This window comes from Colius striatus, chromosome 24 (genome assembly GCF_028858725.1).
Source record: "Colius striatus isolate bColStr4 chromosome 24, bColStr4.1.hap1, whole genome shotgun sequence".
Lineage (NCBI taxonomy): Eukaryota > Metazoa > Chordata > Aves > Coliiformes > Coliidae > Colius > Colius striatus.
In genome coordinates, this window is record NC_084782.1 from 6,049,983 (window position 1) to 6,073,844 (window position 23,862).

General features: G+C 49.0%; 2 protein-coding genes across 9 annotated transcripts; both read left to right on the forward strand.

Annotated features, from left to right (window-relative positions):
- The first annotated feature begins 3 nt into the window (after positions 1-3).
- On the forward strand, positions 4-12,410 carry NIPAL3 (NIPA like domain containing 3). 7 transcript variants are annotated; one of them, XM_062014762.1, is made up of 13 exons: positions 293-620; positions 1,574-1,975; positions 3,754-3,822; positions 3,907-4,078; positions 4,185-4,244; positions 4,941-5,086; positions 5,843-5,939; positions 6,382-6,517; positions 7,214-7,302; positions 7,882-7,945; positions 8,927-9,021; positions 9,677-9,907; positions 12,334-12,410. In XM_062014762.1, exons 2-12 carry the CDS (start codon positions 1,877-1,879, stop codon positions 9,871-9,873), a joined length of 1,224 nt encoding a protein of 407 aa, XP_061870746.1. In that variant the 5' UTR covers positions 293-620; positions 1,574-1,876; the 3' UTR covers positions 9,874-9,907; positions 12,334-12,410. The 7 variants fall into 7 exon arrangements, with proteins under 7 accessions (XP_061870745.1, XP_061870749.1, XP_061870746.1 ...); XM_062014763.1 differs by lacking the exon at positions 12,334-12,410 and adding an exon at positions 10,001-12,327; XM_062014761.1 differs by lacking the exons at positions 293-620; positions 12,334-12,410 and adding an exon at positions 4-245 and having other exon boundaries at positions 9,677-9,992.
- On the forward strand, positions 12,349-23,202 carry RCAN3 (RCAN family member 3). Of its 2 annotated transcripts, none has more exons than XM_062014766.1 (5): positions 12,349-12,433; positions 19,638-19,870; positions 20,684-20,857; positions 21,406-21,577; positions 21,794-23,202. In XM_062014766.1, exons 2-5 carry the CDS (start codon positions 19,676-19,678, stop codon positions 22,000-22,002), a joined length of 750 nt encoding a protein of 249 aa, XP_061870750.1. In that variant the 5' UTR covers positions 12,349-12,433; positions 19,638-19,675; the 3' UTR covers positions 22,003-23,202. The 2 variants fall into 2 exon arrangements, with proteins under 2 accessions (XP_061870750.1, XP_061870751.1); XM_062014767.1 differs by lacking the exon at positions 12,349-12,433 and adding an exon at positions 14,651-14,728.
- The last annotated feature ends 660 nt before the right edge of the window (positions 23,203-23,862 follow it).

Sequence of the window (23,862 nt, forward strand, 5' to 3'; positions counted from 1 at the left end):
GCGGCCCGCGGGAGCTGCATCGGTGCGGCCGGGCGCGGCCCGTGGCTGCCGGTAGCTCCCGGTACCTGTCCGTGCGTGCCGGGACGCTCCGGCCCTCGGCGGCCGAGGCAACGCTGAGGGTTGCCGAGACAACGGCTGTCGTCCAATCACTGCGTCCGTTACTTTGGGCCCTCCGCCAAACGCCCAATCACAGGCGATCTCTCAAAGCCGCCGTGCCAGCTGTTGGGCATGCGCAGCTGCTTCAGGTAGCTGGGCGGAGCGGGGCGGCGCATGCGCTCTACGGCGGCTTCGCGGGCCCGCCCGGTGCGGGAGCGGCGCCGCCGGCAGCCCGGGAGCGGCCTCGTCCCGCCGTGCGGGGCCCGGGCAGCACGGGCGGCCGCTCCGCCCTTCCCGGAACGAGCGGCGGAACGCGGCGTCTTCCCGCGCCCCCTGCGCGCCCCGCGCTCCCACGGGCTCAGCCCATTGGCTGGGCCGGGCCCGCCCCCCCCGCCCGGAGCCCATCGCGGCCCGCAGCCGGGGCCCGGCCCGCGACTGACAGCGCTGGCGGCGAATCGCGGGCGCGCGGTGGCGCCGCCGCTCGGCCGGGAGCCGCGGGGCGTGAGAGCGGCCTCCGGGCGCGGGTGAGTGCGCGGCCGCCCCGGGCCCTCGGCGCTGCGGCCGTCGCCAGGCTCCGGCCGCGGGTCAGGGCTGGGCGTGGCGGGGAAGGGGCCCGGGGCGCAGAGCTCCGCCCGCGCCGGCTCCCCGGCCCCTCAGTGCGGGGTTCACGGCCCGTCTCGGCGAGGCGGTCGGGCTGCGCTCTCCCCCGCGCGGGCGGCACCGGCACAGCCCGCCGCTTAAAGGCCGCGGCCGGCAGAGAGTTTGCGGTTGGCAGCCGCGGCGTGGGATGGGCCCTGCTACCTGCGGGGCTGACCAGGGGCGCCGGGGCTGAGGGGTGCGCAGTCCGCGTCAGCCGTGAGGGTCACAGCCCTGCGGTGTCTGTCCACCGGCATCCCGCTCTGTGCAACGGAGAGGATGATGCTGATGCTCCCGGAGGCCTCTGGGGAAAGGAGCTGTGACAGCGTGCAGAGACCTCTGACAGGCTGGTGCTTTCCAGACGTGAGTCTGGCTGTAAGGAATGCAGCTTCCAAACTCTGCTCCCAGCGATTAGACTGGAGTGACCTCAGAGCTGTACTGTCATCCGCAGCACGTGGGGATGGTGTGACTAACACTGCCTCCTGAGCAAACGGCAGAGTATACAGGCAGTAGAGAAGTGAAGAGCAGGGCTTGGAGGACTTCAGAGGCTTTTTGATGGGAGCTTTCCAAATAGCAAAGCCAGATGCTGAATGTGGGCTGAATATGCCACCCCTGGGGCCAAGCCAATTTGCAGTTCTTGTAAAGCAAGGTCTGTGTGAGTTTCTGTGTCTGGGGCTCCTAAGAAGGCATTTAAAAACTACTCACTGCTGAGGTGTGCAGCTGCTGGTTTGATTCCAGGCAGTTTTCTGTGCCTGTCCTTCAGCAGCATTTCCTTGCAGGTTTTGGAACCACTGAGTTAATTTGACCTAATTATTGTTTTGGTTTGGATTTTTTTCTTTAGTATCTCCTTGGAGGAACAGAACTTTGCTGCCTGGATGGAAATATTGGCTCATCTACACTTCTGCCTACAGTGTCTGCCCTATCTCAGTGTAGCCTGGGGGGGGAAGAAAAGCAGCAGACAGGCTACAGCAATTTTATTCAGTCCTTCCCTGAACTGATTGTTACTTGTCCAAGAAAAGAGGATGGATGGGAAGAAGTGGTACCGAGCTACAGATAAGGCAGTTCCAGCAGGGTCCAAGTCTCTTCTTTAAATAGAAGTTCCAGCATCAGAGGGGCTGAAAGGCAGACACTCCAATCAACCAAAATGGAAGGAGGCAACAGTCCAAATCTGCAACTTCAGCAGCTCCCGTTGGCCACAACAGCAGTTTCTGTGCAGCCACACACCGACTCCTTTTCTTACAAGGTCAGATTTGTGTCCCAGTCTGTCCCTAGGAGGCCCTGACTGGGCAAGTGAGCTGAGAATGCCACTCTGTGATGGTTATTTGGCTTATTCAGAAAGTGCATTGTCTTTGTACTTAGCCATGCCTGTAAACTGGGAGAGAAAGAAAGAGAAATTCTATGTCTTGAAGAGCTAGACCAAGTGCAGAAGGGACTGGCAGTTAATGGCTGTGGATGTTTGAATGTGTTTAGGTGCAATAAATTGTGCTGGGTCAGACCAACCCGTAGGTCAGCCGTTGAGATCAGATGTTCTGCTCTGCTGTATGTTCAAGTGCTTGAATTTCAGGTGGGTCAGACCACATCCATGCAGAGAACCTGCAGCTGAGATGGGACATGTTGCTGTGGTCCCTCCTTATTCTCCAGCTGGGAATCAAAACTGTTCCCAGATCAAGTTCCTCTGAGTCCCTGATTCTGGAGATAACCAGGAATGGTAGCAAGGGCTTTTTTTTCACTGGAAGAAGTGCTTTGCTGAGGCCCCAGTGGTAGGTGCACTGTGAAAGGTGACCAGACTGACATTGGCTTGCAGACTTTCCCAGTCCAGAAGCCACTCCCCAGCCTGTGCTGCACTGAAGGGCTTTTCAGCTCAGGTGCTGTCTCTGTACTCAAGTCCGGTTGCTGAACCCGTAAACTGTGCTGAGCTTCTCTGGCTACATCTGTGGTCAGAGAGTGATGCTTTTCTGCCACCTTTACCACTTGTTGTGGGAAGATCTCTCAGGTGTTTTGGCATGAAGCTGCTGCTTGGGTGAATTTAGTTTTGTACATCCTGATAGAGATTTTTGTTGCACTGATAAGAACTTGAAATCTTCGAGTCCTTGTCTTATCATGCATGAGAAAATCAAGAACAGTGTATTTGCTGTTAAGGGAGGAATACAAATGTGAGCTTGGGTATCCCAAATCAATCAAAGTAAGTACAAGTCTCTATCTTGGAGACCAGCACTGAAATGAAAAGTATTATGACATGTAATGAGCTTTGGAGGGTTGTTGGAAGAACACAAATGCTAAGTGGCCTGGCTCAGCCTCAAGCTCTTCTGTTCACTCCTGATGTTTCCTTTGTGACTCAGCCTGCTTTACATCCTTTTGTTGAATTTCAGGTTCTGTCTTTAGACCATGAGAATAGTTGCTGAGCTGGGAATGCTAATGTAGAAGGGGTTGGGAGCTTGCTAGGAGCTGCTACCAGTTGCTTATTACTTTGGAATTACTGGTTCATGTAAAAAGCAGCATAAAATCTGTGATAATTGGGCTGCTTCATCAAATGGGCTTAATTACCTACTGAACCAGCAGATGTTATAAGTGGAGAGGGAAGAGTTCTTCTGAAGATCTGACCTGCAGAATGCAGTTTCCTGATCCATACTCCCCCTGAGTTCCAGGGCAACAAACATCCTCACTAAAAGAGTTTTTCAAAGGGAAGCATGAGTGAATGGGTTGTTGTGATTTGCTTTTATCTTATCCTCTGAGAAAGTGCAAAGAATGCAAATATATGCTCACTAATTTAAGGCTCTTGTTGAAAGCTCTTAAGGAAAGGTTGTCTTTCACCTGAGTATCACAGATTTGGAATATAGCCACAGGGAACTTACCTGAATTGCCCTAGATCAACTAGAAAGGGAGAAAGATAAAGAGATTTTATTGACAGATGGTCTAGGAAGTGTTTTGAATGTCTGCTCTCTCCCAGATGCAAGAAGCTCCAACTCCCTTTGGAGTCCAGTGGCTGAGTGTAATATCTGTGTATTTACTTTGTTTTTACAGGAGAACTTGATAGGTGCATTACTAGCTATTTTTGGGCATCTTGTTAGCAGCATTGCGCTTAATCTCCAGGTGAGTATCATGACTCAAATACTCACCCTGCATTTAAAAGCACCAAGCATGCCAGAGCTTCTTTGCCTTTCTTTTCTTTCCTAGAAGTACAGCCACATCCGCCTGGCAGGTTCCAAAGACCCACGAGCCTACTTCAGAACCAAGACGTGGTGGTGTGGGCTGTTCCTGCTGGTGCTGGGAGAACTGGGAGTGTTCTCTTCTTATGCCTTTGCTCCTCTTTCACTCATTGTGCCACTCAGTGCAGTGTCTGTTATAGGTAAGAGGGTAAGAGACAATGGCCATACAAGCCTGAGTACATTCCAGTGTCAGACTGATGCTCATTGGGCTAATACATGACTCACTGTTTCTCTCTCTTTTTATAGCTAGTGCAATCATAGGAATTATATTTATTAAAGAAAAATGGAAGCCCAAGGATTTTTTGAGTAAGTTCCACGGTTCCTTTTCATCTTTCCTCTCTGTTTACAAGCTATTCAGCCTGTAGCAAGGCCTCTCAAGAATCAAACTTGGAGGAGGGCTGAAGTGTCTGTTAGCTCTAGTTCCCCTTCAGAGGAATGTGTCATCACAGGTGGTCAAAAGTGGATGGTTTGGTTTTATCTTTTTTTCCTGACTTGTGCCAAAGCATCTGAGTCACTCTGATCTCAGAAATATGTGGAAATGGTGTTTGTTTGCAGGATTTGGAGAATCTTGGTTCTCTGGGCTGAAGCTGCAGCCCAAGGCCTTGTCTCTGCACTAGTGTAGGCACAGCTGAATCAGCTGAGTTTCTTATGTGTGCAAGTGTTTGCAGAACTGGGATGTTCTTTGTTATGCTTCCCAGCAATTGGGTTGTGGGCAGTGCCAGGCAGAGTAAGCCCCAGATACAGACCTTGTAGCTCCTGCTTGTTCAGCAGATGCTCCCTTTCTAGGAGCCTTTTTTCTCAGCTCACAGCACACACATTGCACATTGCTCAGGGTTTTTTGGCTCTAATATTTTGAAAGTGGGGCATGAAAGGCAGAGGAATAAGGCACCCAGAGGAATGTGCATGATGTCCTCAGGGGTCACAGCATGTGTGATACTCTCTTGCATCCAGACTAACCCACTAACTTTGTCCTCTCTCTTTTTGTGTCCCTGGTTGCTGCAGGACGCTATGTTTTGTCCTTTGTAGGCTGTGGTTTGGCAATTGTTGGAACTTATCTACTGATAACATTTGGACCTAATAGTCATGAGAAGATGACAGCAGAAAATATCACTAGGCATTTAGTGAGCTGGCCATTTCTGTTGTATATGGTAAGATGGCCCATAACACATGGGACAGTTTTCTGCTTTATGCCTGATGGTGAATTTCATTTCAAGCAGCATTCTCTGCATGTGCTAATGAACCTGAGCGTGCTGCTCCTGGTGTCAGTTCCACGTTGCCTGTGGACACATACATGCAAGAGTTGGAGCTCTCCCATTCTTTCTCTGAATTATTCTGTTGGGACTTACATATCTTTAAAGAAGATGCTGTAAATCAACTTGCTCTCTCCCTGACCTGTCAGCTTCAGCCAGAGGCCATCGTACCCGTGGCACTGGGAGCGACTGCACTGTAGGTGTCCCAATACTGTGCTTGCATATGGGCTTTTCCTGGGCTGGCTTCCTCTGGAGCTATAAATCTCTCATTGAAAAATTATACTGAATTTCATCATTGTTGAATGGAGATCAGTTTGGCCAATAAATAAGGAGTGATCTCCAGGAGTTTCTTAAAGAAACTCATTACAGAAAATAGGCCGAGATCTCAGGTGTGACTGTTCAGTCAGGATTATTTGCTCTGCTGCTGTACATGGGTATAATGTCAAGAGTCCCATGTCTCCTCTTTCACAAGAAGCTCTTGTACATCTCATTTCATTAGAACCTGAGATCATGCTAAACTTCATCTAGAATTGTGGGGGATCCTCATTTTCCTTTGATTTGTGTAATTCTAATGTTTGACTGGCTCAGAATCCTGTTTGCTACCAGCACCACATACCCCACAGTTTTTAATACTCTCTTTTCTGCCTTTTGTAGCTTGTGGAGATCATTATATTCTGCCTGCTACTATATTTTTACAAGGAGAAGAATGCAAACTACATTGTAATTATTCTTCTGCTGGTGGCTTTGCTGGGTAAGTCAGCATGGACTTGTGAGATCTTCTAACTGTGGCTTGTAACAGTAAGCTGAAGAATCTGACATATGGGGAGTTGTACTGACCTAATAATGTCACAAAATGTACCAACCTACTTCAGAAGTGAACATTTGTATTCTTCCATCATGGGCTTGCAACAATGCTGTTTAAACACTTTAAAATCCCAGTAAATGCTCCCAGTCCTGCAGACAGGGGACTGTGACACTGGAAGGTGATTTGTTGAAGGCCACTGCCTGAAGGTGTTGGGTTAAAAAATGGCAGAGTTGGTGATAAAGTGGCAGTTTACATCCTTTGTTTGGCCTGTCAAAAGGAGGGCTCAGGTTCTTGTAGACCCTGAGTCTGTTTGCAGCTGCCTGTCCTGCCTGGCTCCTGTCCCACTGGGCGTGTCAGGGCTTCAGTCGGGTCTCGCTGCTGTTCACAGGTTCCATGACTGTTGTGACAGTGAAGGCTGTGGCAGGCATGATTGTTGTCTCCATCCAAGGAAACCTACAACTTGACTACCCCATCTTTTACATCATGTTGGTGTGCATGATTGCTACGGCCATCTTCCAAGCAACGTAAGAGACTTGCTCTGTTGTTGTCTGTAGTTGTGCTGGTTTCAGTCAGTAATTAGTGGACTGTTTGTCACTCGTCCCAAGAATGCTGGTTAAATTTTAGGAGAGCAATTATTCATTCTCTTCTGTGACCTATCCTCAAATGCCTGTCACAGGAGCCTGGGATAGGGATGTTCTTTGCTTTTCCCACATAGTGCCACTGCCCAGTAGTTTTAATCTCAGATTTGTACATCATTAAGTGTTTGCAAAACAATGTTGGGAACCAAAGGGTGGCAAATTGCACATGGTATTTGTGCCCTGGCTGAAAGCAAAGTGCACAATCACTGTTGTTGATAATGTGTCTAATTGGTTTCTCCTTCTCTACTTGTAATAACATAAAGAGCTGGTAGCAGCAGGGATAAAAAGCTATTAGAAATGTGAGTGACATTCTGGGCCTAAGGTCAGTGGCATTCTGGGCCCTCAGTCATTTCACTGAAGCCTTTAGTCCCTCGAGCCATACATCTTACTCTTCTGTCATATTTATGTTCATTCAGAGGGATGCTGCTTCAGGTTTATTGAGAAGGAGAATGAAGTTTCTTAAACTTGTGCACCAGTTTTGAAAGGTGTTTGCAAAAAGGAGACTTTCACTACTCCAGAGTGACTGCTGTACAGTTTGAGTATCCTCCCCAAATCAACTCGTTTTCTGTCACTGTGTTGCAGATTTTTAGCTCAAGCCTCACAGCTGTATGACTCCTCTCAGATTGCCAGCATTGGCTATATCCTGTCCACCACCACAGCAATCACAGCAGGTAACTGCACAAATCAGGGTCTTAGTTCTTTCTAAAGAAAGAGCAAAACATTCTGGGAACTGATTCTCAGTTATGGACGAGGAGGGTGAATAGTCACCAAGGTGATGACTTGTGTTTCCTTGTCGTCTCTCTTCTGCAGCTGCTGTGTTTCTTTCTTTTTCTTTCCAAAAATGTGAATTACTCCATTGGAATGTGTTAGTTTTTTCTGTTGAGTTCTGTCATTTTGTGTCTTGTTGATATCCAGGGCACCAAGCCACTTGTCATCTGAAAGATTTGAGCTGTATGTACTTGTTTGGGATCAAACAATTTTGGCATTGAGAGTTTGTATCCTTTTGTAGTTAGATCTGAGCAGACTTCAGAAACAGTGTCCCTTGTTCATGTGGTGAGCACTGCTGTATGGTGGGGTTCTGGCTCAGGCTTTAAACATAAAAAAGAACATAAAAAAACCCCAAAGATGCTGACTATAAAAACCAGGAATCTTACCTGACATGGTTTCTGGAGAGACTCACGTTGGAGATGTGACACTAATTGCTCAGGTAAGCTCGGAAGAAAGATGACATGAATTATTTCCTTTTCAAGGAGCAACTTTTTACTTGGACTTCATGGGTGAAGATGTGCTCCACATCTGTATGTTTGCACTTGGGTAAGTGTTCAAAGTTTCCATAATAGAAAACTGAAAGTATTTCTCCAAATGACTATAGCCTTAAATACACACCTGTGGATTTATCCATAAATAGACATTGGAGGTACATTCTGTCCTGGAGACGAGGACAAACCGGAGGCACTTTCTCTGTTAGAGCAGACGTGGGGCTCTGTCTTGTCTGCAGAGGAATTGTGTAACACCAGGTCATGTGTAATTGTACAGCAGTAAACACTGAATCCCTTACTGACTGCCCTGGAGATTGGATGTTGAAGCACATGGGCTGTTTTCCAAGCTACCTGCTCATGAATCTAGTTGCAGAATAACCAAAAGAAGCCACCTCTAGGGAATCTGTTTCAGATTTCACACGGAGCCTTCACTGAACTGTGACTGGACTACTGCAGTCTGTTTCTTGGGGCTTGGACACTCACACCATGAAGATACAATCAGTAAAGCATTTGCTGTGTTTAGTCCTGGTACAGTGCCTTGAGGTGATTATCTCCATAATCAGAGGAGGTTCTGAAATGTCTTTCAGATGAGTACAGAAGAAAACAATTGAGAGGTTAAGGTTTTGAACTGCATCTTTCTCTGTCAGCACACTGTAAACAATCAAGGTTGACACTTGTTAGTGTGTTTAGCCATGGGAAACCTCTCAAAGGTCAGGCTGCTAAATGCTGGGGTTCCATCAGAGGAAACCACCTTTTGATATGCTTCCTTTCCCCTTCAGTTAGTCAAGCTTAACTAGTTAATTACCATGAAAACTTTCCCTTTGTTTTGATAAAGAAAGGATGAGATTCTTGTGGTTGCTAGATGAATTTCAGTACTGTGGAACAGGGTTGTTCAGCTGAGACAGTTCTTGGGAATTCTGACTTTCCAGCCCTGGATTCTTGATGGTGCCACTTGTGCACCTGGAAGAAGCAACACACAGTAGTGTGTCCTCTCCCTTGTCACAGTTATCTCAGGAGATCTTGTCTTCTCTCTCAGGTGCCTCATAGCATTTCTAGGTGTCTTCCTGATCACAAGAAACAGGAAGAAGTCGGTACCATTTGAACCTTACATATCCATGGATGCTATGCCAGGTAACAGGAAAGTGCTGCATTTCGTGCTCTTTCTCTTTTGAGTTTCCCAGTGAAAGCCCAAGCTTTAGGCTCTGTTAAGTGTTCAGATATATCAGGCAGCTGTGTTGTTTTCTGGTTTTCCCTTCTCTTGTTTGTGCCTTGTGAGGGATATGTGCTGGTTGTGTGTGGAGCAGGGAAGAGGTGATGTGCCACCTGGATGCCACGTATGCTGCGTCCTCCAGTACCAGGGACATGTCATGTTTTGTCAGAACTGTCTTGTCCAGTTGGCTGCTCTGGGAAGGTGAACTAGTTTTCAGCATGTGCTTGGGTCTGGGCTTAGTCTTCATCTGGTAGGAAGAGTTGATTACTGGGGTGAGATACAAGAGGCAGAGCCCAGGAGGAGCAGACATTTATTTTGGGAAGTGCAACTAAGCTCTGTTGAGCTGTATGAAAGGTGTGCAGTGCTTGATAAATCACTGACTGCCATCCTCATTCACTGGAAGCTTATTTCTCCATGAGTTGCTTTAGTGCTAAAGAGAACAACCTGATGTCTTTAATTTAACACTCTGATGGGGAACTGATGAACACTGAGGCTTTATAATTCACTGGTTTAAGAGAGTGCAGGAAGCAATGCTCTTTTGCTCCTAAGCATTTAATCTCTCTCTGCTCTTTTCAGGCATGCAGAACATGCATGACAAAGGCATTGCAGTTCAGCCTGACCTCAAAGCCTCTTTCTCCTACGGTGCCCTAGAGAACAATGACATGCCAGAAATCTACACTCCAGCAACGCTGCCCATCGTGCAGGAGCAACACGGCTCCAAAGGAGTTTCTGCTCCACCCTACCGAGTGCTGGAGCACAGCAAAAGGGAGTGAGTGACCTTTAAGGAACTGCTCTGGATCGTCAGAAGTATGACCTTTATTTATTTACCCATTAAAATATAAGCAGCTGTAAAGCCAACCTTGATAAAATTTAAAGCTTGTCTCAAACTTAACTTTCAAGGCTGATTAGTGAAATAACCAGCTCCCTCTGGCTGTGAAGCTGAAAGCATTTGTCTCTGTGAGGAGGAGGTCTCAGTTCTCCACTGAAGCTGTCTGGAAGCGTGGAACAGCAAGTGCTGTCTCACGGCCCTGTGGAACCCAGCAGACAGCAGCTGCTGTGAAAACACAGAGCTGGGGCAAGAGAGGTGACACTGCAATTTTTAGTCCTGCTGACAGTGGGTTTATGTCACTAGAAATGCTCAGGAGTTGCCCACAGAGAGAGGAGGGCAGCTTTAACCTTTCCTTTATAGAAACCATGATGGAGTAGCTGTAACTCATGTCTGGTGTGAGCACCAAGCCACTTCACCATGGCAATAACCTGTACCTGTTTCTGGCATGAACACTGAAACTTCCCGTGTCTCTAGACCAGCCTGTCTGGTTAGAGTAAGCAAGCAGCCTTCCTCCTCCCCTGTGTCAGTCTCAGGCACTTCCTGCACAACTGTTCTCTGACTCCTGTTGAACATCTGCACTGACAAGTGAGCTGGATTTGTAGCACCACTGGGTTACACAGCATCTCAGAACAAAGATTATTTGCCACTGTTCTCTTTTCAAGTGGATTAAATGGTGCAGAGGGAACACTGTGAAGTACAAGAACAAGAAAAAAATGAGAACAGTGTGTGGTGGGAGATTTTTGTTGTCCTTGATGAGGTCCTAGTTCTCTGTCACTCACTTTCTTTCTGGTTCCAGCTTTGTTTAGTGATCTTAAATGCTTCATGGTATTGACATTCCTGAGTTAGAAAGGTCAGCCTAGGTGTTGTAAGCTGGAGTGTGTCCCTCCCCTCTCTATTTTAGTACTGTGAGTGACCTAAGAAGAGAACAGCAGTGTGCACAGGCCAGGGCTGCAAGAATAATGGAGTATTGTGTACTCATGATATTTATCTTTCCAGCTTCAAGAGATGGCTGGAAGCTGATAGGAAGAGAGAATAGACACAAGGGGAGAGAACTTGTCAAGTGAAAGGAACAAAGTACAACAATTACTGGCATAGGCAAGTTATCCTGGCACTTTGATATCACCATCCCAGCAAACAACAGCTTTCAGATAAGATGATGATATAAAGCTGTTTGCTGGGAAGCAGAAATTTAAGCCTAGTTGGTGTGTCTCAGCCCATACACACAGGGAGTGTCTCCGGGACCTCAGAAGAGTTTATGTGAATAGTGCTTGTGTTCCACTGGTTTTTAAGTGGTTGCTCTGATACCCAGGGGGGTTGACAGCATCTTGGGCCTGCAACAGTGGCTTTCTGCCTTTTCATTATGTTTTTTTTAATTGATTCATGGCCAGTTTTTGTTCCTGCAGCCAAAAATTCCCAAGAACGCCACTCACTTGTACATAGTTATTCCAGATTCCTGCTTCAGTAGCTGACAGCAGATCTGTTCTTTTGCATATGTTTGCCTTGCCAGCCAAGATCCTAATTTAATCTGGAAATACCTGAGATTGTTTTGGTATTTTTGTGCAGTTTAGAAAAATTATAACCTCCCCTGACCCCCTGCAAAGGGGAGCTGCCTCCTGGCTCTACTTGTACCTATACCTGAAGTTTCTTCACCAACTTGGCACACAACTCAGATCTTATCAGCAGCATCAGTACCTGCAGCTTATGAAACCTCAGAAATAACAGAGGGTTTCTTTTACCCTCAGTACTTTCTGTGTTTAAGTAAGATAACAGTGTTAATGGGCTAACACTGCCAGCACATTCATCTTGCTGGAGTAGACTGACACTGATTTACTGCCTTTGGCTTTGTATCCCCAGTAATCAATTGTTTGTGAATGTATGTGCTGCTTTTGTTCATTAACAACACAAAACAAAGTAGTGCAGGGGAGGCTGAATGGGAAGGGCAGGAGAATGCTGGCTTTTCTTATCTCTTCCCTTTTCATCAATGAGGCAGTAGCTGCTTTGTTAGGTTTAGGTTTCCAAACATGAAGCATTTCTCAGCATCAAAAGCTAAAACAGCACAAAACTCAACCAACTGCTGCCTCTTACTAAACTGGTAGAGTAGCTCCTTGACTCTGTCTCCTGGCTTCTGTATGGAATGTGAACTGACATCTGTTGCCTCCACACTCTGTGGCTTTCGGGTGCACCACAGCACTTAACACATTCTCAGTGTCTGTCCCAGTAACTCGATGATGTGGAATACAGCACCTGTGTTGGCTGAATGTACAAAATGATCTGCCTACAATGTTCTCTTGTTCACCTTAAAATGTGTAAAAAAATCAAGCTTTACAGTGTTGGTCTCTGAGGAAAACTGCTTAATTTTTCATAAGCAATGTTGCATGTCTATTTAATTCTCTTTGTCTTTTAGGTGAGACCTTTGGAAATTAAACTTAATAAAAGACTCTGGTAGAACCTGTAGAATTCTGTGCTGATCCATACTCCTGGTACAGCTCTAATCGGCCATAAAGGTATGGAGAGAGGTTAAGTCAGAATTTAGATGGCTGCCCTAAGTACTATGTGCCTTCAAACAACTGCTTTTTAACAGGATACTTGTAGTCATCTCCATTCCATTTACAGCTCATGTTTGGGGCTGCAGCATTGCTAATGCTCGCTCTTCTGCCTCAGCCTCCAGGTATTTGGTGCCAGCTTTAGGAATCATGCTGTTGACTGGAAAATCTTAGTTTTACAGGGCTTGAAAAAGAGAATATCTCAGTGTTGATTGTTCTGGAGAACAGCTTGAAAATATGATCCAAATATAGCCCAAAGGAGCTGGGGCCACACGAGATGAGCCATACCACAAACCCAACAGCAGGGTGTTACTGGTGGCCTGACTCATGAGTTTTTCACGTCTGCCAGCTCAACACTGAGACAACAGAGTGCTGCTGTGAGGTGGTGAGGACCTCTCCCACGCTGTAGGAGGTGCCATCCTTCACGGGGTATCACGTCTTTGATGGCAGGAGTGGGCAGCTTAAGGGCATTTCCTGACAATGCCAGCAAGAGATACAGTCATGTGTTAGAGCACTGCCAGTGTAGCTGAATGGAATGCTTGCCAGCCTAATTAACACTCACATCACTTAAGGGTATTTAAAATGCCCCTGAAACAGACACACATGGGGAGTGTGTGGTACTAAGGCAGAACATATTGCTGTCCAGGGAGGAACAGTGTGGTGTTGAGATACTGAATAAAGCATGAGATGCAGCAAGGAAAGGTAACTGAGACTAATCAATTACCACCTAAACTTGCACTGAATCTAAATTGCAGAATCCCTTATCTGGATGGTGTAAGGATGATCTGGCTTTTCCGAAAGGGAATTCTGCTCTGCTCTGTTTTCTTATGAGGGAAAGGGCTGCACTGTGGACAAATTACAAGCCTGGTGAAGACAAACAGCTTAGTGTTGCTTTCTGCTTGTCTTCTGTACCACAGAAACGTCAGTATTTATGTCAGACATCCTGCCTGTCTTCTGTCTTTCCGAGGGAGGACAGTGCTGTTCAGCTGCCTGTCGGTGTCACTCAAGTTCAGTAGTGCTGGATTTACACCAGGGTGTACTCCGCGAGTCGAGGGGCACAAATGGTCAGTGCTCCTGTCCAGCCCCAGCCCAGCCCCGCAGCCCCAGCCCAGCACCACAGCCCCAGCTCCTCTGCTCTTGCTACAGCCTTCCAGGTCACCCACCCGTCCTGCCGGGACACCCCGAGGTGCTGCTGCCAGGTCTCAGGCTGTGCCACGGCTGCTAATTAACAACAAGGAGAGGCCTCTGTCTTGCTCCACGCTGCGCTCTGCCAGCAGCTCCAGAGGCAGATCCTGGAGCAATGTGCAGCGTTGGGATCAATTCTCATCTCCCTGCGCTTAGTCCTTCCCACCGAGAGCCCTTGAAGCCTCGCCAAGGATCGATACGTGTAAAACATCGCTCGCTGCCCCAGCGGCTGCGTGCCCTTGGCTGAGGAGCCCGTGGACACGGACCACGCTGGGCAGAGCCGGTGTGGGGCAGAGCCGCTCGGTGCGGGGCAGAGCCGATGCGGGGCAGAGCCGCTCGGTGCGGGGCAGAGCCAGTGCGGGGCACAGCCGGTGCGGGGCACAGCCGGTGTGGGGCACAGCCGGTGTGGGGCAGAGCCGCTTGGTGCAGGGCAGAGCCGATGCAGGGCAGAGCCGGTGCGGGGCAGAGCCGCTCGGTGCGGGGCAGAGCCAATGCGGGGCAGAGCCGCTCGGTGCGGGGCAGAGCCAGTGCGGGGCACAGCCGGTGCGGGGCACAGCCGGTGTGGGGCAGAGCCGCTCGGTGCAGGGCAGAGCCGATGCGGGGCAGAGCCGGTGCGGGGCAGAGCCGCTCGGTGCGGGGCAGAGCCGCTCGGTGCGGGGCAGAGCCAATGCGGGGCAGAGCCGCTCGGTGCGGGGCAGAGCCGGTGCGGGGCACAGCCGGTGTGGGGCAGAGCCGCTCGGTGCAGGGCAGAGCCGCTGCGGGGCAGAGCTGGCGCATGCGCAGGGTCGGTCCCCGGCCCGCTCCCCCCTCGCCCCCATCCGGGTCACCGACCCCCTCCCCGCAGCTCCCCGAGGCGATGCGGAGGCGCGGGGCCGCGCGCGCAGGCGCGCTCCCGCCGCTCCCGCCGCGCAGCCGCCCGCTCCGCACGGCCGGCGGGGAGTGCGCGCTCCCGCCGCCGCCGGGACCCCGCCGGGCAGCCGCCGAGCGCCCGACCCGCAGCGCCGCCGGACAGCCGCCGCGCCCCGGCCGCCCCTCCGCCGCGAGTCCCGGCCCGCCCGGAGCCGAGCTGAGGTGAGGCGGCCCGGCCCGGCCCGGAGCGGCCCCCGTGAGGCCCGGCCGAGCGCTCCCGCCCCGCGGCCCCGCGTTGATTCCTGCTCGCCAGGGCGGGCGTGCAGGGTTTGGGGTTGTCGTGAAGCGCGGCCGCACGCGGGGCTGTGCCCCCGCCGGACCCCGCGCCCGGTTCCCCCCGAGCCGCGCCCGCCCCGCACGGGCCGGCGCCGCGGCTTCGGCTGCTGCCGGTTCCAGCCCCGTGTGTTCAGCGGTAACGTGAGTCTCGGCGGCGCCTGCGGAGCGGGGCCCGTTGGCGCCGAGGTTAAACCCCCGTGCTGGCCGTGCCGGCCCTTGCGCGCCGAGCCGAAGCTCTGAGCTGCAGAAGCCGCGTGTCCACGGCTCGCTGCGGTCCCGGCGGGCGTCAGGCGTCGTGTGAAGAGTTTGCTTGTGTTTCCGAGGTACCTGTCGCCTGGTGTTCAAATGACAGGCAGGTATCGGTGTTCAGATGAACAAAGGACTTCGTACAAGGTCTTTCAAGTAGCTTCAGTTGTTGGGAGCGTTTTGGTCCGGCTGTGCAAGGACGTTTCATCTAAAGCCTGAGAGGTGGCGAGTGATGGAGCGCTGTGCTGGGAGTTGTAGGGTGTCTACACAATGCCGTTTGCTCATGGTAATAGTTTATTGCAGTAAGAATGAGCTGATGAGTAAATAACCATCGCTGGTGCGTTTTCACTTACATCAAACTACCTTGTCCACTGGTGCTTCTCACCTTGCCGAGGCGAGTGGTTCCTGTTGTGCACCGGGAGGCTGAAGCAGGGCAGCGGTTACCAGTTGCACTGGTGGTCACACTGCTGGACCTGTTGAGTGTGGAGCATTTCTGCTGTTTTTGGTGCATTCTGATAACTGCACGATAAAACAGTTCTGCCCAGTTAAATCATCACTCTCTCGGGGCTGTGTCCAGCAGTGCTCCCTAATTAACACTCAGGCATCAGTCTCACCTGTCTGGCCCTCACTCCAGAGCAGCTGTTACACGTTCCTGCATCGCTCAGTAGCCAGGGGCTTTCAGTGCTGATTTGGCTGAAGTCGGGAAAAACGAGCAGTCTGTGATAAAGCTGGAATGAATGGTGTGGATTTGTGATGTGAAAGATTGGACTGTGATGCATTCTTATTCCAAAAAAGCATAACTGATGCAGCTTTTGTAGGTCAGTGCTCTCTACAGATGCTTTTCAGAGCTTGTTTTGACATGAGCAAGAAACAGCAAGAAGCTGTAAATGATGCAGAACGTGGAAATGATGTCAGTGTTGTTGCTGAAATGCTTCCTCACCTTTGGCTCAGATGGCTGCTGTTAATTCACTGTCCCTGCAGGGTGTTTGCAGGAGCTCCAGGGAAGCGCTGCGTTGTCTGCTGCAGTTTGATAGTGTACAAGTTGCTGCTCTTGTTCTCCAAAGGAACAAGATGATTGCTGGTAATGTGATTTTTGTTACTAGCTGAGGAAAAGCCAGGTGATGTCATGGCACTGGGGACGTTTGAACTGCCTCAGCTCTCCCAGATCACTCACACACAGCGTTTGGGACCCGCTGCCTCTGACAGAGCCGGAGACGTCCCAGTGAAACGCTTTGTTGCTGTAATTAAATGTTACAGCGTGATGAAGTGAAACTTGAGGCCAGAGAGGCTGTTTGCTGGATACAGGCTTCTGAGACGGGTTTCTGTGTTTTCATCAGGACTTTACAAACCGGAGGAGCATCTGCTCTGTGCAGTAACACGCCTCTGCAGAAACCCACGCGTGTCGGGGACCACCAGCTGCTGTGGAGCACAAAGCAGCGTTCTCCTCCCCTCAGGGGTGTTGGTGCTGTAGGAGGTTTACAGAGAAGGTCTTTTGTGGTGAGCAGGAGACAGGTCTCCAGTGCAGCATCAGCTGGGCTGTCACCTCAGCCCTTGCTGAGCAGTCCTGCCTTGGTGGCTTTGCATCGCTGTGGCTTTGGAAGGTGGGAATAGACAGTGGTGGTTGCTTGATGGCTTGTTTCATGTGGTGAGGTGAATCAGGACACAGAAGACCAAAGATGTAGGGACTGTAGTTTAATCCCTTTGATGTTGAGCTGCCACTGGGCAGTTACACTTACGTCTGTTGACCGGCTCGTGCCTGGTGGAAATCACAGGCACCTTGCAGCTATCACTTGAGCTCAGTCTGCTTCGTAGGTTACTTGAGTTGTTTAATGTTGTAGACACTAAACTGTACAAGAAGCTAGATCTTGTGGCTTTCCTGTGTGCTTATTTTCCTTTCTGTTTCCTTCCCATCCTCTCTTACAGTGTGTGTGGTGTTCTGTGACATCTGAGCTCCTGGCATTGGTTTGCAAACATTTCAGTTGTTTGTCATTGATCCCTCTCCAATTCCTAAGTTCATTTGGCAAAGGTCCTTAATTCTATTGTTACCTGGCTGTCATTCTGGCCTTTTACTGCTCTGTCTTCTGTGTGGTCACCTTTTCATTTACAAAGCTGACCTGTTCTGTTACCCCAAGCAGAGGGGAAAACCGGGGATGTCTTTTCCATAACACAGACTAACGGTCTCAGAGTTTTAGACCCCCCTCGTGATGGATCTTCCAGCTTCACTGTAATTCTCTGGATTACTTCAACCAAATTTGGCAAAAGCAAGATCCCCCACATTGTGTTCTTCATGTCTTTAAGTTGATGTTTTAACAAGAGGTTTGTATTTGCTCTCTTTATCAAGATCAGGTTTATTTTACTCTTAAGCAGATATTCACATACTGGTCTCGTGGTGTGTAAAAGATGGTTTCTATTCAAGGAGGCTCATTGTACAGAATATTAGGCAAGAATGCTGAGTTCAGGCATCTTGTGTCGATGAAACCCCAATCTGCCTTTGTTTTGACCACCTCTCTGCTCATTGGTTTCCCAAGTGCTGACACACCAAACAGGGACATCCCTGGTCACTGCAGCGTTGGTGACCTGCACGTTCCAGCTCCTTACGTGACAGAATAGGTGGGACCCACTTTAGAGGAGGAGTGATGGCTTCAGTTGATACTCTATGGGTTAATTGCGCTCTCATTGTAAGGATGATGTCTGATTCCACAGCAGGATCAGAATGAAGACAGGAGTACTGAAGAGAGGAGCCACAGTGCTCCCTTAATCTGATTCTCTCGATGCTTTTGCCACCCCCCAGAATGCTGCTTCGACTTCCTTTTGCAGTATGTGAGGCTCAGTCAGCCAGAACTTTTAAAGCTCTTCATAGTGTGCCCAACTTGACCAGTTTTGTTGTTGATCTGTGTGTTCCCTTCCTGCCTGATTCACTGCTAAGCCTTTGAGGTTACACGCCGGCGTTTCCAAACTCTTCTCTCTGTGCCAGCTTTGCTCTCCTGCCTTGTTTGCAAATCCCTTCGTTCTTTGATTTGTCAGAAAACCAGGTTTTTGGAGCAGCCATGTGTGGGTGAGGTGTTTGTTGTCATCTTTACCCCCTGTGACAGGGTGCTGGGGGGGCAGGACCAAGGCCCAGCACGTTGCTCTCCCTTCTGTCTGCACAGAGCTCGGCGTGATGGGAGGTATCTGTGTCCTGCTGCAGGGGACTCATCACCCCAGAGCTCTCTTGGAGCCTGTGCTGCCAAACCAGATGGTGCCTTTTGTTTTTACTGTCTCAGTGTACTTTCTTTTCCTTTTCTCTTTCCCTTTTGCATGAATCAGCAAGCAGAAAAAAATGAGGTTTCTGGCAGCTCCATGTTTTCCTGCATTGGCACCTTCCTCCCTCTGCTGCTGAGGAGCCTTTCCTGGCAAAATTCTGACCCTTGCTGTGCTGGGGAAAATGAGTGTGTCCACAGGGAGGTTACGTTGGTTTAACTCCTTTAGGTTGGTGTCACACCTTGTGTGTGTGTAAGCAGGTTGTAAATACTTGAAATAGGTATTAAACCTTTTTTTAACCCATTTTCACATGTTATTTCTCCTTAAGTACAAAGTGTTCAGAGTGTTTGGTCTTGGTAACTGGAAAACTGATGTTAACCTTTTTCCCACAGGGGAGTGTGGGTTTGTGAGGTGCATTTGAGGGGCTGCTGGTTTCAGCTGACTGCTTCGAAAGAGTAAGATAAGCAGATATCCAAATGACATCTTTGCCAATGCAACATAGTGTATTCACTTACCTTCTTTATTAGTGTTAGGTCCCAAATAAAATCCCCTCCAAATCCAGACAGAGTGCATACGAAGTGTTCTGTCATTTACATTAGAACACAGTGTGAGAACCTCCTCCTGATTTTTGCAGCAGGTAACAGAAGGTGTGCTCCAATAAATGTATTTTATTGTGTAAAATTTAGTTGACTCAAAGTCCTTTATTTAGTCTCTTGTTTGCATTTCTTTTTCTTCCCTGATGTGTTTGCTCAAGGCTACAGATACTCTCTTACCTGTGGGAAAAGCATTCTGCAGTGCTTAGGAGAAGGAAATGTCCTCACTTCAGGAGATGTTAGGGGTCTGTTCCCGTGTCTGCCCCTGTCTTGGAGAGGCTTTGGGCAGATGAGTTAACTTTGCTGTGGATGTGTGTTCCCATTGAGGACATAAAGATGCTTTGTCAAACATCAGAAGATGACCCTGATCACTTGGGAAAAGCTTTTAAGTTATTAAATAAGACATTGCTATTAACTGAAAAGTGTCATGGAGAAAAGCTTTTGGACAGGGTTGTGGCTCCTGATTTGTGTCAAAGTAAAGGGAGGAGAAATTTCTTTTACTTGACTGAGTGACATTATCAACTTCAGACTGAGCAGCAGAGACCTTCTCCCATAGACAGGAGTAGGATACAGTGCCTCTGGTTTGTGGGTGAAACAGTTTCCTGATGATTCCTGTTCTTTTTTCATTTGTGAAATGATTTGCCTGAAAGAACAGGCAAGGCAAGGAGATGTGGTGTCTTCACATTCTCTCCTGGTTTTGCTTTTTGGAATGGCAGAGCCCCGCTGGGAACTGGAACGTGAAGAGTTGTGAACGATGCTGAGAGATACGATGAAGTCCTGGAGCGACAGCCAGTCAGATCTCTACAGCAGTGACCAAGAAGAGGAAGAACAGATGATTTTTGGAGAGAATGAAGATGATTTGGAAGAGATGATGGATTTAAGTGACTTGCCTACCTCACTCTTTGCTTGTAGTGTTCATGAAGCTGTGTTTGAGGTGCAGGAAGAAAAGGTAAGGCAGAGCGAGGCACATTGGGGTATGGAGCTGTCAGTGTAGGTACAGCTACTGAACGGTTTTGTCTGAATTCTCAGTGTATTACTGCATGTTATAATTGGTGGGAAAAAACCCAGCCTGAAGTATTTACCTGGTAAGCTCAGGTCAGAGTGGGTGCAGTTACTGAAGGGCAGGAAATCCTGCTCTTGTCTGGCATTGGAAGTTGTTCACAGCTGCACAGTGCTGCTCCCATGAAAAAGCTCTTCTCATTTGTTTTTCTCATAATCCAAGAGCAGGTTGAAGTAAAATCCAAAAGCAAATGTAAATGTTTTGCTTCAAGGCAAGGATTCTGCCAAGAGTGGTGTCAGTCTGTGGCACGTGTGTCTGTCTTGAGCTGAGAGCACACCTTGAATTTGGCCCCAGAGTGACCGGAGTCTTCTCTGCCTTGCTCCGTTTCGGCATTTTCCTGAGGCTCTCAGTACTTAGTTTGTCTCTGTTAGAAACTCGCCTGATTTGCAGAGTGGCTTTGGAGGGTCGGTGCCAGTCCGGGATTTTTGTTGCCATCTGCACCTCGCAGCATGTGTCAGCAGGTGGCAGTTTGTGCCCGGAGGGTTTTACAGCCTTGTTCCCGTCGCTGTGCTCTTGGCGTTCCGCGGTGACAGCAGCGCTGCAGCGGGCAGGAGCAGGTGGGGAGCTGAGGGAAGTCTGGAACGGGCAGGTTGAGCGGCTGGGGAAGTGAATGGGACCTGGGAGAGGAAAACGAGAGAAAGCGTTTTCTTTGACTGAAAATGTGCATTTTGTGTTTGGACAATCTTTGTACTCCATCTGTAGGAAAGATTTGAAGCACTGTTCGCTGTCTATGACAATCAAGTTACGTTCCAGCTGTTTAAAAGCTTCAGAAGAGTGAGGATAAACTTCAGCAGCCCCGAGGCAGCGGCGAGGGCGCGGATCGAGCTGCACGAGACCGACTTCAACGGCAAGAAGCTGAAGCTGTACTTTGCACAGGTACTGGGGTGCACGTGGCCCTGCTCTCTCTTGATTCCACACTGGCCCGTGAGTTTCACTTCTGATGAATATCTGAGGTGACTTTCAGCCTCGTTCCCCTGCATGGAGGTGTTTGACTTTCACTGGTGCAGAGTTTCCTGCCTCAGGGGGCAGCTTTGGCAGTTTGGTGATCTCTGTCTTTGGTTTGGAACAGTCTCTGTGGTGGCACAAAACACCTTCCCCTAGACACAAACAGAAATGTGCTGGAAGAGAAATAAGCAGGTCCAAGGATCTCTGTACAATAGGTGCTTTACAGGCATATTCTTGTCATTGGATCAGCAGCTTCCCCGGGTCACATCTGGCTGCACTGGCAGCAGCTGCTGCAGCACCCTCTGAGGTGTCACACCGAGAGAACCAACCACAGCTGGGGGAGTTTTGTTTGTCAGGCCAGGCTGAGTTAAGCATTGCTGCTGCAGAGAATGGGCACACGTTGATGGGGATGTAGTCTAACCAGAAAGAGAACTAACATTTGTCACCTTGACTCTGTGTCTCCTGGGTTTTGTCTTCAGGTCCAGGTATCCAGTGAAATAGGTGACAAGTCCTACCTCCTTCCTCCACAACCTGTCAAACAGTTCCTGATATCCCCACCTGCATCTCCACCAGTTGGATGGAAACAGAGCGAAGATGCAACTCCCCTGATAAACTATGACTTGCTCTGTGCTGTCTCCAAGTTGGGACCAGGTGGGAATATTTACCTGCTGCTATTGTCACTTACAGAAATAGTTACTGAGGGAATGAGCTACTGATCTGGTAGCTCCTGGTCTGGTCAAGTGTGGAAGTTGAGCAAATTAGAGGTGAGGTGGGAATAAATGAGTATTTGGTTGTGTTGGTGCAGATATTGAGGAGGTTTCAGGATGAAGGGACGTTCTTAGCTGATTTCTGTTTGCTGCTCCTCAGGGGAGAAGTACGAGCTCCATGCAGGAACAGAGTCCACTCCTAGTGTGGTTGTCCATGTCTGTGAGAGCGAGACGGAAGAGGAGGATGAAATAAAGAACCCCAAGCAGAAGATCCTGCAGACAAGGCGCCCAGAGCCACCTGCAACAATCCTGAACGAGCCCAAAGCGTTTGAGTGTGCGCTGGAGGTGGGGGGAACTCTGCACTGTTAACTGGGTGATGCTCCAGGCAGTCCCAACAGCCAGACACGTAACGAGCCCCTGTGCTGTGTCTCTGCTGCTGCTGTGTGTCACGTGTAGCGACAACAGGTTTTACTTGTAGTTGTCTCTCATGTTCAAGATTTTTGGATGCCAATGCTCTGAAAAGCACTTTAATTTTAGGGACTAGTCCCCCAAGTGTAGCAAATCCACCTGACTTGAAGTAGTGAAAAATAGGAAGTCTGGTTGTGTTTTGTTTCTAGGGTTTGGGGTTTTTTTAGGTGTTGCTCTTTTCTTTGTACTGTACAGTGTGATGTACCAAGTGCTGTCGTGACTGGATTCAAGCAGGTTCCTGGTATAGCCATGAAGAGCTGATCTGTACTGGTACAACAGCTTCCAGTTGAGTGTTAAACACAAGTGAAACTTACTCTTTATGCTAAAATCCTTTCCCAGCCAGTAATCCTCTGAGGTCAAGCTCAGTCTTTGCTTCTCTCAGCAATGCCAAGTGGGTGTTTCTAGTTTGACACGAGGCACAAATACACGTATGGAAACAGAGCCAAGTAGTTGTGCTGACCACAGAGAGAAGAACACGGGAGGAAGAGCCCCAGAGCGCTGAGGAGACACTGTGAGTCTGTGGCTGCTGCTGTCTGTGGTGGTGCCCTGAGAGGTGCAGTGGTTGGCACTGACACCTGATGAGGGTCTGACGGTGGGTAGAGTGAAGTATGGATTCAGCTGTTCAATGTCAATGATCCTCTCTGCAAGTACAGTGACGTTTGTTCCTCTGCAGCCCTGGAAGTGGCCTCCATCTAGAAATCACTTCAGTGACTGTTATGTTACGAGTAAGTTAGGTTAGGAGGGGAAACCTCTAGGGTCAACTGTGAACTTGTGCTCCTAAACTTCTCCAGTCTATTCTTTCAAGACAATCAGTTGCCTGGCTTAGCCAGTTTTTATGCAGCCTCAGCCTTTGTTTGCTGTTGCTCACTAGTACTTATTCCTGTGTGGCATCTTGTCTGTCTGACAGCACCAGGGATGCACCTTCTGAAGTACAGATTTTCATTTTGTGCTCTTGTGTTCAGTGTTTCAGTAGGAGGAAGATATGCCTCGGTGTGATGACACATGCTCCTCTGCTTCTATGCTGTTTTATAACCAGCCTTTTTTAGTCTAGACAGATTCTTCTTTTTTCTATTTAAAGGAATAAAATTATTTGTGAACAAACCAGGCTGCTGATGTTCATGTGTGTAAATCATTCAGAAACTGGCCTTTTGCAAATCCATTTGAGTGTGTTTCAGTTCCACATGATGTGCTTACTGAATATCCAAAAGTGTTTTCACTTGACTGACAGCAGAGAGAAAAAGTGGTGGCCATGAATCTGCATGGTGTGTTAGCTGTGTGCTGTGCCAGCTCCTGATCCCTTCCTGCCACCAGCTCCAAGCTGCAAAGTGGGATCCTGCAGGCAGGTCCTTGTTCCAGAGGCAGGATTGGTACGTTAAAAAGGCAGGAAAATGGGTTCTCTTCATCTTGCCTCCACGGGAATGGTATTTATTTGTCTCTTCAGGTATGGAATCACTCAAAGTGTGACTTCTCTATCTCACTGTTCCATGTTACTTAAAAAAACCTGCAACAAAACCCTTGTGTTGTCCATCAGACTTGTGTGTTTCTCAAGTCCTTTATGGATTTTCTGTGGTGTTCATATGTTGGTAATTGTTTCATTTCTACCCCTCTGTAGAAGTTGCTGTAAGTAACTTCTTGTAAGTAACTTCTTGTGAGTGAGTGGAACAACCTTCAGAAACTGTTTTCTAAGGCAAATCAAGCAGGTAACGTTGTCAGTGTATCTTGTGTGAAGTGTGTAACAACTTGCATTCCAACATCTTTCAC